This window comes from Astatotilapia calliptera, chromosome 5, assembly GCF_964374335.1.
Source record: "Astatotilapia calliptera chromosome 5, fAstCal68.1, whole genome shotgun sequence".
NCBI lineage: Eukaryota > Metazoa > Chordata > Actinopteri > Cichliformes > Cichlidae > Astatotilapia > Astatotilapia calliptera.
In genome coordinates this window covers 18,373,276-18,393,470 of record NC_137426.1, presented here as the reverse complement: position 1 = coordinate 18,393,470, position 20,195 = coordinate 18,373,276, and the positions used below count along the sequence as shown (strand labels likewise).

General features: G+C 39.2%; 1 protein-coding gene across 8 annotated transcripts in view; it reads left to right on the top strand.

Moving 5' to 3' along the window:
• Window positions 1–20,195, top strand: part of atp2b2 (ATPase plasma membrane Ca2+ transporting 2) — a 93,938-nt gene that overhangs the window by 27,911 nt on the left and 45,832 nt on the right. For all 8 annotated transcript variants that reach the window (XM_026167719.2, XM_026167727.2, XM_026167728.2 and 5 more), the window contains one exon: window positions 16,402–16,602. In XM_026167719.2, coding sequence (XP_026023504.1) covers window positions 16,402–16,602 — 201 coding nt within the window. The remainder of the gene's footprint in view (window positions 1–16,401; window positions 16,603–20,195) is intronic.

The window sequence follows — 20,195 nt, the reverse complement described above, 5'->3', positions numbered from 1 at the left end:
TATCGCCATATGGTGGCCTTCAAATCAAATGCAGGTGAACGTGCTTGAAATCTGCATTCTTTCTAATGGCCAGTAGGGGTTGAATTATACCCCTGTGAACACTTAACTGATTAGTTTATGGTTTCAATCACTAGTTTCATGTCGTATTAAATACAACATGATTAATCTTTTTTGTAAATGATGGTCTCCTGTCGAGTCAAAACACAGGGTATGCCTAAGGGTGGGCTTAACATTTGGCATATGTTTGGCTACAGTACAAGAATACGCTCAGTCAGATCCTCTCGTTGTGCAGTTTGAAAACCCAAGATGACAGCAGCCAAACTGCTTAGCTCGAGGCTTTAAAATATGATTTCACCAACCGAGAGATTCCATCTTTTATATACAGTTTATGACTTCATTACAAACTGTCCGATTTGCTTCTGTTCAAAATATCAGCTTAATGTGTTTCCACTGCTGAGACCATCATCCCCTGAAAACAGTCACACAGGAACCGCTGGTTTCTTTTTGTACTATGCTGTACTGCTGTTACTGCTTCTAATCATGCAACTCTACACACTTTAGTCCCAATGTTCTGTACTGTTACTGTAATGAGGGCTTTATAAATTCTATACATTGCCCAGGAGAGTGTTTTCTCCCCTCATTTGTCATCTGCTTTTCTCACTTCCTCTTTTTCTTCACCTCTCCTCTCTCTTTCCCTTCTGGGACTGCAGAGTTCAGTTGAAACACACCACCTGTTCTCCCATTTCATCGTCTTTAGTCCTCATTCTAATGCATTCACTCCCATATTCTCTTTGTTTTCCTCCCTGCTTGTGTTCTCTTCACATTTCAGTGTGCATTCTGACATTTCTGCTCATTCTCCTCTTCTGATCGTAACCTCCATTTTTCTCATCTATTTGTCCCTCATCACACCTTTCCTCCTCACCCCCTTTCTTTTCCACCCTCCCTCCATCTCTCCATCCCCGATGTTCATACTAATCACGTCCTCCAGTCGCAGCACCATGAGCACGTTCCCCTCTGACGCAGTCTATTTAATCTCTGTCCCACAAGGGATCTCTCACATGGCGCTGCCGTCTCTTTAATAAGGACAATTTCTCCTGCTCTGCTCCTCCTCTGCTCCTCTTGTATCTGCCCTCCTCTTGCTCCCTCCTCCCCTAGTGACTCTGTAAAAGGGCTGGAAGAGGTAGGGGAAAAAAAAGAGAGACGGAATGAAATTGGAGGCAGCGAAGAAGGGAGAGAGAGAGATGGCTCTCAGAGGACAGATTATAAATGATACACAGCCATTTTGCTCTGTGAGAAAGCAAAACCACACTGTGGGCAGACACGCACACGTAGACATGTACACCACTACTCACACAGGTGTTCTGCAGTGTAGTAGCAGTGACCTTGAGGCAGACTGAAGCAGTAATCTGGCACAGCAGTCAGTCACTGCAGTACCACTCTATATGCGGTATTAAGAAGATTTACACTGGTGCCCTAATGAGTGGTTCATGTAATACTTCGGATGTCATGAAAAAAAGTCTGTTTTCAATAAAGGCTCATCAATAATTCATCAATTCTTTGCAAATTAGTGATAAGCAGTAATCATAAGAAAACAACATGGGCTTGCTACAGTGCACCCACAAACAAAAGTCTCTCTGATGTCTTTTTCTTGTATTTTTGCACGTTTTTTCCCCTTTTGCTCAGCTGTTGTGAAATAGTGACCAGATGACAGTAATATTACACTATATAAAGCACGATATCATGCATAAATCCAGTTATTAAAAGATGACAAAGTGCTTTTAAATGATCCTAGACTGTCAGGAATGTGAAATCAGGAAAAAAAATAACCTTTCAGCTGCACTGACACTTGAATCTGAAAGCTTGATAGCGTACTGAAACACGAGAAGTCAGCTACCTCACATGCCATCAGACCTAGAGATATAAAAGCTTTGATGGCTTGATATAAAAGAGAAACCCATAAAGGTTCACCCTAGCAACCTAAATGATTCCAATTAAACTTTGATAAAAGATTAGAAAAATTGGTAGTGAGAGCTAATAAACCATTTGCATGCCTTATTACAAAACTAGTGCAAACTTTTTTTTAATTCGGTGTAATAAAAAAGGACTAACAGATGTTAGGGAACAATAATAATGGCTGGTGAATCTTTCTACTGCACTGGGAAGTGCAATCATTTCTCAGAAGCTTAGACTTAGGCTTTTATCGCTGTTCCTAGAGAAGTACAACCTCAGCTACAGGGATTTGTTATGTAAGAGAGTGGCCTCCAATGTATACATTAACTGTATACTTTATTATTGACTTCCTGCATAACAAATGTGCTCATTTTGGTTTGAAGATATTACCAGCCATGTCAGCGAGGTGAGTCTGTGTTTGTTTTCATGGTGACGCACCTCCTGCAGGAACTACAACAGAAATGGTTTTGGTGAGTTTGACAGGTTTTTATATTTGTGTGTCTGGACAGATTTTAGTCAACATGATGACTACTGTGAAAGGTATAGCCAAAATGAAGGGCCACTTAAAAGATGGGTACAGTCTGACTCATGAGCATTGAATAAAGGGTAGCTGAATCATGTGCAAAGAGGCAAGATTACACTCATGTTCCTGCATTGGGTTTGATTCAAATATGGTTGTGGTCTTATAATGCGCAGCAATATGTATATATTTAAAGTATCTATCTATCTATATATATATATATATATATATATATATATATATATATATATATATATATATATATATATATATATATATATATCCCCTTGTTGCATATGTGTGCAACTCTCTGATGAAATCACAGCTTTAGAGGGAATGTCAGAAAGATACACACACAGATGCTGGGCATGTCCCAAGAGATGCCTGGCTGAATTAAGAGGACAGCTGCCAAAAACCAGACTCTACTGGCCTGTTCCCATGGAGCCTGGTGCTGACTCATGACAGTATACAGTATGTCTGTCTGTGTGAGTTTATAGTATGGTGTACAGATTGGCACAGTAAACATGGTTGAAGATGTAAAATTTCTTTTTAGAATCCAAAAAGTGACTGTAAGCTAATCCAGTGCTAATAAAAAAAACAGGACATGTGCTTAATAAACTTTTACTTGGAAATCAATTTAGAACAAACTTAGGTGCCCTCTCTTATGGATATAACCTTATATTGGATCATATCTTTATTTGAAAAATAATTTATTGTGTTTGCTTAGAGCTATTACGCCTATTAAGTCTGGCTTTGTAGAAGTATTTAGATCTTTGTCCTAGGTTGCTGTTGTATATCTACATGCAGTACTTGTCTGCTGAAATGTCTTAAATCTGAAATGCTGGAAGTCAGAAGTATCTGGATAGGGAGTTGACAGGCACGGCAGTGCTTTTAGCTGGATATGCAGAGTCCGGGTGTATAACCGGCTTGTTTCTCTCCATGTCAGCTTTTTTCCTGAGTTGACCTCTCTCCTCTCTTTTCTCCCGCTGTGGGGCAGAATAAGGGTGTTACCACTGCTGCCAAACAGACAGACAGCATTTCCTTCTCAAGGGCACATAAACAGATAGTCTTGAACCAGATCCAGCCCTGCCTTGCTCAAGGGCACAGAGCAGCTGTCTCTGAGCTTTGAGTTTACCAGTAGTTGAAAACTGTATAACAAGCCTGTCACATCAGAAAAGACAAGCACAAACAAGGAGATAGAAATAAGCTTTTCTGGACCTTTAAAATGTATCTGTCTGTGCCATACCCATGATCATAAAGCAAGCAAAAGCTTAATCTTGCCTATTTTCAAATTTTTACAAAACCTTATTCAATGCATCCCTATAAACTCTTGGAGACTTTAATGATATTTGAAACTATTTAGGAGATTTTATAACTTAAAGAATTTATTGAAAATCCTTTCAGTAAATCCACTTATCTAGCCGTTGTTGCAGGTGTTGCTGGAGACTCTCCGAGCTGTAAAAGGCAGGTTACACCCTGGACAGTTTGCCAGTCCACTACAGAGCTTACACAGAAACAAATGTTCACGCTCACATCCACACCTACACCTACAATTTAGAATCACCAAATTATGCATGTGTTTGGACCGTGGGAGGAAGCCTGAACACCTGGAGAAAACCCACGCAGGCACAGAGAGAACATGCGAACTCCACACAGAAAAGCTGGTTCAAGGAGTTTAGTTTGCCTTTTTCTCTGTGACAAATATTTTACCAGTATTTATTTCACTGCAGAAGCAAAGCAGAGGCTTCTGACACAACTGCCAAGGTGCAGAGGATAAAGATTCAGCAGCACTCGTAGCACATTAAAGACTTTTATTATGTGTTATATGTACTTCAAGTGCTGCAGTGTTCAGTCAGTATCTCTACATCACTGTGTAAGTTAGAAGCACAACAGCAGGTGTATCTATTTGTGCGGTAAAACTGCAGTAAACAGGCCCCAGGTTTGAACTTCTGGGCTTATATAGCTTATATAGATACCAAAGTTGAAAATACAAATTCAAACATTTTTTGAAAAGAAAAAAAAAAAAATATATATATATATATATATATTTTTTTTTATATATATATTTAAAAAAAATTTTTAATGGTAAAAAGAAATAATTACATATATAAAGCAGATGGCTTCGTTTAATAAAGGTCATTGAATAGTGATGCACAGTCAGCATTTTTTTTTTATTTATTTCACTGGGCCATTTCTATGTGTGCAGTTCAGATGTTCTCCCTGTGTCTTCCTTCGAGTGCTCTGGTTTCCTCCCTATGTATAGACATGTATAAGCTGTAGGTTTGGATATGGGAGCGTTGTCTCTCCTTGTGTTGGCGCTGTGTTTGTTTTGTACCCCCCGTCCCCTGTACATGTCACTAGTGAGAAAGTGACTAGTGATATGTCTGGGGGGAGGGGGGGGGGGGGGTGTAAGGTGGGATTGGCTCCAGCCTCCTGTGACCCTAGATAGATAAGATATTTAGAGGATGGATGGATGAATAGATTATAGCTTAGCATTTTAAAGCATTGTTTTGGCTTTCTAGTCCAATTTCCTGCACCCAATGATCAGAAACCCAAACTCTGTTTCTTCCCTGCGCTTTCAAACAGACAGATGATAAAGGGGGCATTAGAGTGTGTTGATTTCCCTTACCTGTTATGACTATTTCATGACTCTCTCTGGTAGTTTGAATTTTAATAGCTGTCCCTATTGTGTCCGGAGCTTATCTGAGCCCCTGGGCGAAACCAGAGACTGACACCCAGATGGGAGACAGCAGATAGACCACTGTCACTCTCCCTTTCAGCCTCTTGGCCCTGGATGCTCTCTCTTTTCACTCCCAGGGGGGAAGGATTGTGGATTTGTGTGGGCGTGCATGCACTGTGTATGTGTGCAGTTAGAAATGTTGGAAAAGCCCGGGTGACAAAATTAGAGACGTCAAGACTATTTTAAACTAAATTCTTTGAGTTTAGTTTAAAATAGTCTTTAAATTGTCTTACTGCTTACTATTGTATTCTTTGAAAACAAGAGTAAGCATCACTTACTTTGTATGCATTTTTTTCTCTTTCAATTTTCAATATATCCTGTTACACCATTTTAAAAGCTCATGCATGTTTTACATAATCAAAATGCACTTATATTTCTGCTATTATGAATACAGCAGCTCATACATAACTGCATTCACAGCCTGGTCATACAAGAGTGGAGTAGGCAGCAGATGTGTTTCTTCCATGCATGTATGCATGTGTAAAGGAGAAAGTGAGAAACAGATGGAAAAAAAAGTCAGAGAGGTTTTTTTTTGTTTTGTTTTTTTCTTTTGGGGGGGGGGGGGGGGGGGGTTACCGTAAGTAGACACCTACAGCTTTTATTTATTTGATCGTCTATAAGGTACAAAGAATACAGTAGCAATAACATTTCATGAATGACTGACTTTCAAAAAAACATAAATAAATAAAAAGAAAAGACTCAGTAAATTTGTGTTAACTGGATGAGCGAAGAAGAATGAGAGCTACATGGTGGATTGATTGACTGAATAAATGGTTGAACGGTCTGGAATTACAGGATGAAGTTACTGACCTCATTACACTTTGCCCTTATCACTAAGTAGTTGTGTCTAAACATGCTGGCAAGGTCTCATTTTCCCTTACAATGCAAACACACACACACACACACACACACACACACACACACACACACACACACACACACACACACACACAGGCTGTAAACAGATGTCTCATTAATGTTGTGTCCACATGCAGGGCACTGGAGCCAGCTAACTTTACAGTACTTTCAGGTGGTGGAACAGATACACTGTTGCAGAGGTGGGACCAAGTCATTGTTTTGCAAGTCTCAAGTAAGTCTCAAGTCTTTATCCTCAAGTCTCAAGTCAAGTCTCAAGTAATGTCAGGCAAGTCAGAGTCGAGTCTCAAGTCACTGGTGTAAAAGTCCGAGTCAAGTCACAAGTCTGAAACTTTGAATTTCAAGTCCTTTCGAGTCTTTAAAAAAAAAAAACGAAAAAATAATGTTGCAGTTATGCTAAATGTAAATATTAGACCATGTAATTTTTTAATCTGTGTTTTTCTCAACACATGACAAAATAGTGAACTTAGAAAATATACACAAATTGTGAAATTGCACCTCTTTAAAATGCAGCTCAATTAAACCTAGCTCCAAGAATAATTTTCACCGACAGTTCTGAGATAAGCTGCATGTTATTCTTGGATGCGGTTGTAGGACCGGCTTTAAAATCGCATGACAAAAATATCATACACATTAAAAAAAACTGAATCACCAACGTAGCCTGGAAAACATTTGCTAGTTAGATGAAGTCAGCTATCTCATCTTAGCATATTTATATGCATATTTATAATCATACGGTTCTTGGAGTGAGTGCATACACTCATGAAGTTTAGTAACTTCCGGTCACTGCAACAAGCCCAGGTACAGTTTACCGACGGATGGGTGCAGGACCTTGAAATGCACCGTGTAGAACGAAAGACCATCGTACGTATCATAAGTTTACCAGTCTCACAAATTGTCGTCATAAATACACATTCCTTAACCGTTTATTAATAGGACCTTTGAGCTCAACGGTAATTAATTAGTAGTGGAAATAATTTCTGGTACCCATCACAGAAATGTAGCAGTGACAATAACACTGTATGCTGTAATCGTACTGGGCAATTAGTGATACAAAAAACCTGTTTTATCCTGTGAATAAAAGTATATGTTTTTGTCAATGTACCATAATAACAGAAGCGAAACGCAATATTGTGTCAGGACAATTCACTATTTATGCACAATAAACAAAGGAGCATAGCGCGACAATTTCTGTTCAGCGCCAGACTTGCTTGTAACCTATATCACCAATTATGTTATGAAAATGACGTATTAACTACTAAAAGACACTGACCTTCGTGTAAATGCTTGGAGCAGACTAACCTGTGAGCTGGAGTGTTCTGGGACGTTATATTTGATCTTTGAATGGCTGCAATCCAGACCATCCGTCGCGTCTTTGTTACTTTGGAAACATGGCTCGAACAATTTCTCTTCAACGACGTAATCCGATAACAACTGATCTCTTTACCCGTCGGCTTCCCGTGGCTGTCATGCGACCGGCTATTGCAGTTAATAATACAACAGCTTCTTGACATTTTTGTGTTTCTTTTTATCGCTGTGTGACTGATTTCAATTGAAAGCCTGCGTGCGCTAGTACCGCTTGCCACGAGTTCCCAGAATCCTTTGCGGTTCTACCCGTGAATGACGTCACATTTTCAATCTCTATATAATATGCATGTTAAATTTTATATTTGGGGTAAAATATCAAGTCTTTTCAAGTAAACCGGTTCAAGTCCAATTCAAGTCCCAAGTCATTGGTGTAAAAGTCCAAGTCAAGTCACAAGTCTTAGAACATTTTTTCAAGTCAAGTCTAAAGTCATAAAATTAATGACTCGAGTCTGACTCGAGTCCAAGTCATGTGACTCGAGTCCACACCTCTGCACTGTTGACTAATAAATTCAGTCAGGCACTTGTATTTTTCTTCTGTTTTTTCACTTTCGGTGGATTCATTTTAAGATAAGTTTCCACAATTTCAAACTTTTTTTCTGTTTAATTCTGAAAATATTTTGAAAGCTAGGTTCAATGCAGCATCTCTGTCCATTAGATGCAAACACAGCAGAATTGTTAAGAATGAGATTGCGCAGAGATCTTAATATGATGAATCGTGCAGCCCTAATGTACGCCCCCGTTTGTGGTGTGGACCTCGCCCATGTGCATCATTTTCACAGAATAAATAACCGTGTAATGAATTTTGAAAGGAGCCATATGAACTGCTTATGAGTCACAAGGAGCCTGCTCCCCACCCCCCACCCCTACATTTGCTCTCAATGTGCTACTTTTCAGGCCTCCAAAAAGATTTTCGAAGAGGTGTAAATTAAACCTCTGGGCATTCAAATTCTGTGATATGAGCATCTGTCACTTCAGTAGAGAGAAATACTTCATGATTGATTTTCTTGTCATTCTTTTGAAAAAGCTCTGCACAAAAGTATCATTATGGAGCTGTGTATACTGGCTCAAAGCTTTAAATTAAATATTCAATGCTTTATTTATGTTTTTGAGCCTGTATTTTTGGTTCCATGTTCATTCAATTGTCACTACACATTTTCCTTCCAACATTTACGCTGATATATGCTGCAAAGTACGAATGATAAGTAATTATCAGTTATCCTGCAGAGTGCCTGGTGTGCGTGTTTTTGTGTATGTATGTGTTTGTAAGAGAGCGCGAGCTGTGAGCTGCGTTGTCTCACTCCACTCTGCCATTTCTCGCATGAGTCAGACTCATAGAGCACAGTGCCTGACAGCAAAACTCACCCACTTGTACAGCTGCCCCCACAGACTCTCATGCGCACACACACATGCACACACGGTCACACATTAGTGAATATTTTATTTTCGGCATTGCAACATACATTTAATTGTGGTTGGTGGGACACACTGCTCTGCCATTTGAGCCTTTTAGTTATTAGCAATTTATGTAACACCGGGGACTAAGTAAAGACTTAGCATTTTATTTGTCTTTGTAATAAAAACTTTTAAGACCAGGTGAAAATTGCGTTTCTAGTGAGCTTGTATGTGAGCTTGTAGTAGCTAAGTAAAAAAAAATCACCTCGGCTGTGTAAGACGTGGACGTGTAGATGTCTAAGACTAATGATTTGACATTTGGAGAAAACCCCCCCACAGTAACTTAGCTGAGTTGTCCATTAGTTGCATGGCAACCAGGCCCAGTAATAACCCGACTAATAAAATGTTGAAATGTTGTATTTTTTCATATCTTAATTACTGACTTTTAGAGGCACTGTTAGGTGGATTTAGTTGCATTTGGACTGAGCCAGTTTAGCCTTTACCCTCTATTTTTGTGTTAGTCATGCTAAGCTAAGCTAACAAGCTACTAACTCTATATCTATCATATATGTATAGAACTGTGCAAACATAAATGGAAATACAATATATAAGGCAAAAAAGAGTTTGTAGGTTTCTAACTACCCTGAAAGTCAGTATTTGGTATGGCCACCTTTAGTCTTCACCACAGCCTGAACTTTCTTAGTCAGGCTTGTCCTTTCTTTAAGTAGTCTTCAGGAATAGTACTTCTGGCTTGAAAGCTCTTCTTTGGTTGTTGACAGGCTTGTGTTTTGAAGATGATCTGTCAAGATGATTTCAGACTACTTCAATAATGTCTAGGTCTGGGCTCTGAGGAGGCCAGTCCATGACCAATAGCACTTCATTGTGTGTTTTTCTATTGAGGTACGCTTTTAGTCCATTGTTCGGGATAATTTTCACGCTGAAAAATGAACAGTGGATCAAAATGTTGAAGACTTTTCCTTGTTCACGTTTGACAAGATCCCCAAGACCACTGATCTCAACAAAGCCTACATTGTGTTTTACAGATGGCTGCAGACACTTACTGGACCTCTCTCCTGACCTCCTCCATTCTGATTATAATTTGATCTTGAAGTTTTAAATTTGGATTAGTAATCTGGAACAAAGAAGACCTGTTGCCACAGATTTTCAGTCCAGTTCTTGTGCAATTTGGCATACCTCAGCTTTTTTCTCCTTTCCTTAACAATGGCTCCTTGACAGCCAACTTTCCACCAAGACTATTTCTGAAGAGTAAACAGTAAGATGGATAAACTGAAGGGACAGATGTTTTTCATATGTCAGTATTTTCTTTGTTGTTATTGAAAATTAAACAAAAGCAGATATAATATATAAAGATATGATTTAAAGGTTGTACTTTTTATGTTTATCTGTTATATGTGGACACAATACTGCTTCACCCCTTCAGTTAAGTGCCTTTTTTAATGCTTGAGTGAGTTACAGGTCAGTGTTAAGTGGCCCAACAAACAAAAAGGATTAGTCTGAAAATAGCCAGCTGTATGGACCGACCTGAAAAATAATGAGAAAAAGGTTAGTTTCCAAAGAAATTGGTAAAAGCCCTGCAGAAAGCCTGAGTAACTATTGCTCAAGACCACTTTAAACAAATTCCAAGAAAATCTGGCTTTTTGAGAGCAAAATATAAAGAAATAAGAGGTGGCTCTGAACTTCTGGACAGCACTATTGTGCACTTATTATGCAAAAACCATGGTTTTGCATAGTTTCAGTTTCCAGCCTATTAGCTTTTAGCTGGGGCTGACCATAGGAGAAGGAAAGATAAATGTATGCTTGTGCATGTGCATGTACTCACATATTAGTGTTTGTGTGACCTTGAATCCTCATGAAATGAAAGAATTTTCATTCATGCTTACACACGGAGCATTATGTTTCCTTGCATCTCTGGCTTCTGAAAATATGTCTGATTATAATCTGGTCTGTGAGCAAAACTGGAAGATTGCATATGTGGTGCGTGGAGAACAAGCCTCCTGCCATGGCCTCTTCACTCTGAATCTTGACACACTGTGGAGTCCCTAGAGAATCTGTGCACCCAAGCACTGATTAAATAGTCTATAAATCTAAGACAAAACAACTCCTTAAACTAGAGTACACTCATGTCCATCAAAGACACTGTTGGCAACCCCAAATATTCAGTCATACCATGTTTAAAAGACGCGATGGCACATATTCTCTTACTATATGTGGATACTGGCGATCAGCATCTGCAGAGAATGAAAACAGTATTTAAAAAACCCCATCAGCTTAAACATGTATGGGCATGCATGCACACAGCAAAAGTATCAGACACGCTTTAAGCACTGTTTGTGGTGAATGGCAGAGTGTCCTCTTTGCTGCAAGCAGACACAGTTGGGGAGCAGCATGTGAGACATGGGTCAGCAGATCTAATTCAGGCTTTTGCTTACTTCTATCTCCTCACATGTATTTTATTTATTTGTTTATTTATTTTTTGCAGGACTCTCTGAACTTTATTTTCATCAAAAAAGAAAACAGCTTGGCAGCATGTGTGCTGTGAGAAAATGCATCGCCTTGGAAACTGAACTTTGATTAAATATACTATATATTAAACAATATCACTAAGCCATGAACCATTTGCATCAGTGTTTACACACAGACTAACTGATTCACAGTCAACTTTATTGGCCAAGTATATGAAATATATTAAGCATACAAGAGATTTTTCGAGTAGCTCTCAGAGTATTTTAATACAGATGCGTGAATAAATGTAAAGAATTAAAGATATAGCGTAAAAGCAAGGAAAAGTAAAAAGTCATTCTAAATGATTATTGGAGGACACAAAGGTGTTTCTTTTTTTTGCTTGTTACATATATTTTTCTTCCTTTTCTTGTAGTAATGTGTCCTTATCTAATATTCTCTGAATCTTACATTCCTACCTTTGTCTGTCTCACATCCTCTCTGCAGCCACAATGCATCATTTATACCGTATCTTTTACATGTCATAGTGTTTTCTTACAGTATTTTATACCTGCCCATTTTATCCATGTTGCCTTTATTCTGCCTTTGCACACACAGTAACAAACCTCTACTCCTTTATGGCATAAAATGATGTCATTATTATGGAGGTCATTCTCAAGGACACTGTGACACATTTCTCCATCAATCCCTCTTCTAATAAGAGCATGATAATTATCCACATTTTATCCACTGATGGGTTATTATTCATAGAGTTACTCCACATCCAGCCTAGTCCCCATCTCTCTGTTCTTCTTGTTCTCTTGCTCTTGTGCTCTGTGAGTCACACCTCAACAGCCCCCCCCCCCCCCCCCCCCACCACCACCACCACCACCACCACACTCTATTTCCCTTTCAAAATGGTGAAAGCTGAAAATAAATGTTGAAGCTATTGATTTGCTTTTTGGGGGGGTGGCGGGGGGGGGAATCAGCATCATCATCATCATCATCATCACCATCGAATTGTGTTGCCATGGCAACTTGTTTTGGACACTTTAGCGCACAGTGAAAGAGGGAAAAAAAGTTGAGGCAGACAAGTGTAAAGGGGGGGGGGGGGGGGTGGGGTGTGAAGGGACCTGCTGAAACACCTCAAAAAACGACCTTCAGCTCACTATGTGTATTTTTAAAAAAACACCCTTTGTTTCCCGCACAACGCTGACGAGCATACTTTTCAAGGACATTTAGAGGTCATCTCGTTATTTCGGTCTGCGCACACACAAATACGCAGGCATGCGTTCACTTTAACACAAAACACACATACGAAGCGCACAAAAACTGACACCCACTTACTTATTCACACTTTCTCTGAGGTTGAGAGTTGCGGGTATTTCCACTCAACGAGTGGGATGCATAGTGTTTCCATGGAGATCTATTTTTAGTTGCTGACAAAAAAAGGGCAACTGTTAAAATATACCATCATATTCCCTCTGAGTGCAAAAAAAAATCTAATTTCGTTTCATGCAGGGGTTTTTTTGTTTTTGTTTTTTTACAGTTCCTTTTCCTGTCCCTTGTCATTTGGAATTCGGATGTTAGGCCGGTGCCATTTGCCAGTGTGGATTTTGATCTCAGGTCTTGCTGCTTTTGACTGATAAATATATTGCCAGGCATTTAGTATACGAGAAGAGTCGCCGGGGAAAGGTAGAATTGATGCATTGCTAATAATCCTCACTGGGAACTAAAAAACTGCTTAAAAAGTTTTCTGATCACAATGAGCTAAAAATGTTTTTGGAGCCGAAATCTCTCTTAGGTTACAGAAGTTTGGACAGCTTATCTTAGCCCTGAACCAGAATACCAAGAAAAGTCATTACTGATAGCCTGCGATGCGGTCTTTTCCACGAGTAATAAAATAATCCAAACGTTTATCGAAGTGGGAAAAAAACAACGAAAAAAGGATTTATTGTTGGTATATTAATGAAATTTCCCTTTTCTTTCCCAAAGGATATTTAAACAATACTGTTTAGTTATCTTATCCCACTATTCCATCAGTATTGTAGACATAAAGTGACTTTATGTCTACAATAAAGTCCGGTTCCGGGACGCTGCTCATGCGGCTGACCGGCCAGCTACCTAGTCTGACCTGTCTCCCCAATGTGATGTTTTTGTATTGTATGTGCGGTCGGCAAGGTCAGTCTATCAATTGCCCCTCAGGGATAAATAAAGTCTTCTGAATCTGAATTTATTTGTGTAGCACTTTACACACAAAATAGTTCGGACAGTATTACAGAAGGAAACAGAAGAGGAATAACAAATAAAAAACATTGTAAAAATGAAAACATGTTTGTTTAACAAGTAAATGAAGAAAAAGCAGACACATGATCAAACACAGCACATAGAGGTTATATAAAGATATCAGCTGTTAAACGGGAACTGCTTACGTTTGGCATAGCTACGAGCTAATGACTCTTTAAATAGCAGTGGAATTGGAAAATAGCAGAGGAAGAAGGGCTTTACAGTCTTAGAGGTAACACACTTTAGTGCTTTGTAGACAAACCTCCGTGTTTGGTACAGTGAGGTGGAGTAGTGTTGGGGTGATGGAGACAGAAGGGCTACTGAAGTTATGAAGGCAGCGGAAAAATGACAATGAAATGAAACCATCAATGACTTTAATAAAAACAGAGAACTGTTTGACATTTGATTTAAATACCTTGAGGGTTTTTTGCCATTCGTTCATGTTCTTTGCATGCTGTTGACATTATAGCTTGTTGTGTTTGAGTTTCATTACTTGGTAATGAATGGTCACACAAAGACTCCTTTGCAATCAGCCTTGATCCTTTCTGAGAAAGTTGTGACTCATTTGTGTGTCACCACAGTTTAAACTGCCTCCACTGCCCGAGCAGTTAGTTGGGTAGACTGACAGCATTTACATGGCAAGCAATATTTCATAAAAGGCCAAATAGATGTTTTTCTGTAAGCAGTATTGTAATCAGTGATCCGGGAATGAAAGATAACTAAGCAGAGGCTTTTCCAGGAAACACTGAGTATTTAATGACTGGGGAGATTGATTACAGTGTAGCTTGCATTTCAAGGGCATTTAAGGAGAATGTAGTTTAAAGTTTTAACAAGGTTAAAGGTCATTTTAAACCAAAGTAACGCCACAAAGAATTTTGCCTAATACATAACAGGTCAGATATCATCTAAGTGAATGCTAGGATTAGTATATGCATCCATTGTTTTATCATATTTATTTTAAAAAACATATATCACTGCAGTATCAGCAGAAATTGACTTTTTTTAAAAGATAGAAAGGGTTCATGTAAATATGTATTTATAAGCAGCGTTTATCTTTGTGTGTGCGTGTGTGCGTGTGTGTGTGCGTGTGTGCGTGTGTGTGTGTGTGTGTGTGTGTGTGTCTAACCAACTGGAACTGGCTAAAGCCCTGTTATATGAGCTCTACTCTTACTGTTTGATATTGCAAGCAAACTGCAGGCATGCTTGGCCAAGCTTATTAAACACACACGCACACATGCACACACACAAAGCTCAAGCAGTCTCTCAAGAGTCACGAGCTTATACTCACACACATGTGCGCACACAAGCACATACACTTGCTTTTGTAAGATGTGAGGCAGGATGCTGTGGAGATCAGTGGATGTACATGCTAGGTTTTCTCAAGAGACAATTAAAAGGGAATAGATAATAAGGTTATTTATAGACGGATCTATTTGTAACCGGGGCATTCTCCATCGTAAGAGCTGGGAATTGTTCTCTTTCCTGCCTTCCCTCCTTTTGTTCCCATCTCCTGCCTCTCTCCTACACCGTCTCCGTTTTGTATATTTTTGCTCCTTTCTTTTTTTAAACAGCTCTGTCATCATTTCTCGCTTCTCCTTTAGTGGATGACCACTTATTTTCCACAAATGTTACTAATTTATCGCAGGGAATCGGTGCGCATTTACATGTGAAACATTGTCATGCAGCAGCGATGTTATCAGGTGCAATCCAGGGCCACTCCTGGGAAACCCAGTGACGCACTACGCATGACATAATGCTGTGGTAATGTCTGCATTTGTGGGGGAAAGAGACAGAGAGAGCAACCGTGAAAACACACTGGGCTTATGTGCACGCTCAGCAAACACCGAACAGCAGCCGGGTAGATTAATGCAGCTTGATGTAATGTTTGTAATAAATCAGATTTTATAGATGAACATTTATATATATATCATGTTTAACATGTTATACACAAATTCGAAGGCCATTATGTAAGCGAAGAATGCTGGTAAGAGATACAAAATCCACCACAATGCTTTTTTTTTCATATCATCCCCTGAATTTGATCCCCTCAAATCAATAAAACTGTACAGACCAAAACCTTTTTGCATAGATCTGAACCTTCTGTGATTATATAATGTCCTTATTATTAGCGTTATAATGTTCAACTGTGGCTCTTGTCAAAGCATTGAAACTGTTGTAATTTGGGCTCGTGTACGAGAATCATTTTCTGGGCTGTAATCTAAAAGTAAACTGTGCCTCAAGCAGCCAGTATGAATTTCTTCGCATAAAAGAGCAAAAGATATTTATGTGCAGTAGTTCATGGCATACAAGGAGGTGGATGAGGTCAAAGCATAAGGTCCTTATCTCCCGAGCAGAATTATATAAGGAATGCAGAGCTGTAGTCCACCATGACTCAAACTGGTAATTAGAGATATTTTGTTTGTGGTGCTATGTTATGCTATTAAAAAAAGATTGCACATTTTCCCATATCTGTGTGGATTCTCTCCAGGTACTCCTACTTCCTCCAACCGTCCAGAGTCATGCAGTTACTGGGGTTAGGCTAACTGGTGATTCTAAATTGCCCATAGGTGTGAATGTGAATCGTTGTCTATCTCTCCGTGTTAGCAGGGCGACAGATTGGCAGCCTATCCAGGATACTCTGCCTCTCACTCTATGGCAGCTTGGATAGGCTCCAACCTCCCCACAACCCTAAATTGGATAAGCAAAATAAAATTGATGGATGCATGGATGGATGGATAAAGCATCCACGCAACATTAACTCTTTATCTGCTTCTGTCTCCCTATCTATTTCTGTGTCTTCCATTTTCAGGTCTTGCAGGTGCCCAAACTGACCTGGACAAGAGGAAAGAAATATTTGGTAAAAACCTGATACCTCCAAAAAAGCCAAAAACCTTCCTGCAACTGGTATGGGAGGCCCTGCAGGACGTTACCCTCATCATCTTGGAGATCGCTGCCCTGATCTCCCTGGGTCTCTCTTTCTACCACCCTCCCGGGGAGACTGGCGGAGAGTGTGAGTGAAACAGCTCCTGTGACTTTAAAGTCTGTACATTTTTGCTCTGCGCCATTATCTGTGGTATCTTCTCTGTTGCGGGGAATGGAAGTGGGGCTATAATTGTGCTGGCGCACTGGCATCACTTCCTCTGACCTGACTCGCCCGGGCTAACGTGCTTACACCTACATGTTTGCACACACACTTTTTAATTGCCGAGGCTGGTCATACTTTGTTTGTGGCCTTGCCTCAAGAGGTCAAGTGACTCATCAAGCATAGGGCTAATTTTTGGTTGTGCGTGTGTGTGCTCGTTTGTGCAGATTATGACTGTGTCAAATGTGTGTAAGAAAGGTACTGGGAAGGTTAATGAAGTGTTGAGTAGAGAAATAACCTTGAGCTCCCAGGGCCCATACATCAGCCTTGTGAGCCGTGAAACAGGAAATGAAGACAGAGACCATAACGAGGTGCTGAGTCAGCTACATCAGTCATTGCGCCCTGCCTTATCACAGTAATGGAATTCAGTTACCCTGCCAAAGGGACAAGTCATCATTTTAGGGGGTTTAAAAAGTCTCATCAGGCTGGAAACATTAGAAAATGAAGAAGTGGTTACCATTGCATTAGTTGGATGTATTTATTTAGTAATTTCACAGTTAATCCATGTTTAGTTGTTTGAGCGTAGCAAACAATACATGATTTACTAACTCAGTCAAATAATTACACTATAAATTTGCCTAATTGGAATCTGATCATCAGTTATGATGTCAGGACACTTGTTTCTGTTCTTTGTGTCGTTTTAGCTGCTTAGCTTTATGAATGAACTCCCTGTATCAAATAAAGCAAAGAAATGCCGAGGGTATCGCAATGCTAATAACTGCACTATCTGTAGATACATTATCAAGCTTCTCTTTAACCGGCAGCAGAATAGGTGCCAGTGTGCAAGTCTCTTTTCACAGATGATATGAATATGTATGGATGTAAATCAGGGACCTAAACTGTTATGAATAGAAGCCAGTATCAGGGCGATTGAGATAGATATGAATTCAAAGCATTTTGTCTCACCTAATTCAGAGAAATCCCAAATGAATATGTGTTTGTGTGTTACAGACAAAGGCAGAGCTGGACATAAGGTCATAGAAATGGAAGGATACTTAGAGATTCAGATCTCTCACAAAATGTGAGAACAAAAACAAGGATGATAGGATGATAAGGATGATAATAATGAAAGAATAGTCCACAGAAATGATTTGGATTGATGCAATAATTTCTTTCTTTTTTTTTCAAATTTGACCAAATAAAATGGCAGAAATACTACGTATAAATTAAATTAATGCAGTAAACTGCATTTTAAAACAAAAGAAAAAAAATTAAATATATGTGATAAGCAAATATTGCATTTCTTCACCTATACATCTGTCCATATACATATACCAAGACAAAGAAAGTCTGACGACAAGAAAACATATTTATGGCGTGTGTGTGTTTGTGTGTTGGGGGAACTAATACAACCCCCCCCCCCCCCCCCCAATCTGATCACACACCATCAACCCACACATCTCTCCCTGCTCGTTTACTGTTTTTATAAATAGATCAAAAAGCTCAACAGTCCAGAAATAGAAGCTGGTGGGATGACTTAATGCTCATTTCCATATGAAAAAGATTCACTGCAGTCGAATCAGATGGCTCATTATTATGTCTAAGCACGTAAGATGCAACATAGGAAAACTTTGAAAGACCCATATAGAAATCAGCATGATTAAGCAAAATGTGAAAGTGCCTTTGGAGCATATGGAAATCCACCCATTCATCCATTTTCTTAGCTACTTACTCAACTGGAGTTCATTCTAATAGTAATAAGGCAAGAAGGAGAGTACACCCCATGCAGGTCACAGGTTTGTGCACATTTATTTAATCATGTCCATGACAAGGTCAGCTGCAGTAGATGCAATAATTTGCTCTTCGTCTTTTTCAGATGCTTTAGTGCTTTGCTGCATTAGTGTGTGAAGAAACGTCATTTCAGTACCATGGACAGCTACTCACTGACCGTGTTACCATCAGTGTCTTGCCAAGCAGAATAAGAAAAGGGAAGGGAAACTACTGCAGGACTATTTGATGATTTAACAATGTTCTTTAAAAATAACAAAGTACTATTGAATTGCTTTAGATCAGATGAGTGTTTTTATTCATTTTGTTCTGAAAAGCTTTATTGGGTACTTTTTTGTTTGCCTAACACACCCATGTCAAAATATGCACACTGTTGCATTCGTAAGTATCAAGCTGTCTCTCACAAAAAGAAAACATAAAAATCACAGGATCAAACCATGTTTGTCTAAATTTGTTGATCGTAGCGAGTACATAGTGTATGGTTTTGTATGTTTTTGTGCGTACGGATGGAGTACAAATCAAGGAGGCTATAATCTGTTAATTAATGCAGTGTATCTACTTAATGAACATCATATTGATTGGAGTCACTATGTTGCATACTAGTTGGTCCAAATTGCTTCTTGGAGTCTGGTTTTTGGTTAAAGCACATCCTGCACATGTAATGTCTGTAACATGGGGTTTCTGCTCATTCCCTTGTGAGCTGCAAGTGTTTTACAGTGCAAAGCAAATCGCTCCGCTGTGGGCTTTTGAAGTCCGCTAGCCAGGAGTGTGCAGCTCAATAGCTCCGAGAGAATTACATGAAGCTGCACAAGGAGGGCTGGGAATAGGCCTTGTTTCATTCCCATATATACCCCAATCTGTGATTGCACAGCCAGTAGACTGCAGAGCCGCGTTTGAAGTAGAACAAATATATCAAGAGAAAGAAGTAAATACACTTAAGGTTTTTTCAAAGAGAGTTCATATAATTTCACAGTCATTGCTCATATTGCTCATACAAATAATTTCCATAAGCCAGTTCATAAGGAATAGATTATTAAATAAATCTAAAATATGTACGTCATCTGACCTTGTCACTGCCCACACTCTAGCATCAACCTGAAATCAAGAGAGCGTTTTGAATGAGAGTACAAGCTTCCCCCTAAGAGAGAAGACAGATTTAGAGCCTACATTTGAACGTTGCTGTTGGGGCTAAGCCTGTGAAATGCTGTCATCAGTCGTATGAGGAATAATTGGCTATAGTTTTCAGGACTGCAGTGTGTGCAGACACGCATCAAAGAGCGTTATGCTTTTTTTTTTAAAGGAAGCTCCAACACTGAATAATATGGGAAAAGAAATTTTTAGATTGCAGTATTTTCACAGATCAGATACTCAAATTTCATAAGGTCTGTTATGTTAATAAGTTAATTTTTTAATAAGTTAATTACTAAGACTGTATACCCTTACTCCTTTTTAGTGTGAAGGGAAGTATTGCAGTGCATAATTTATATGCACTGCAATTGCAATTGCAATTGCAAAGACATTACACACACAGTCACAGCTGTGTTTATGTGCAGCTTCTCTATTTCCAGTTTGAGCTTTGATTACATCTCTTTGTATATTTTTCTGAAGTGTTCACTAGTAGTAAATGTAAATACCTATGTATGAAATTGTTGACTTGATTTGTGTGAACAGAGTGCGTCAGCATTTATCCATGTACGAAAACGCAGCGTGCTTACATGCATATCTATCTGTCT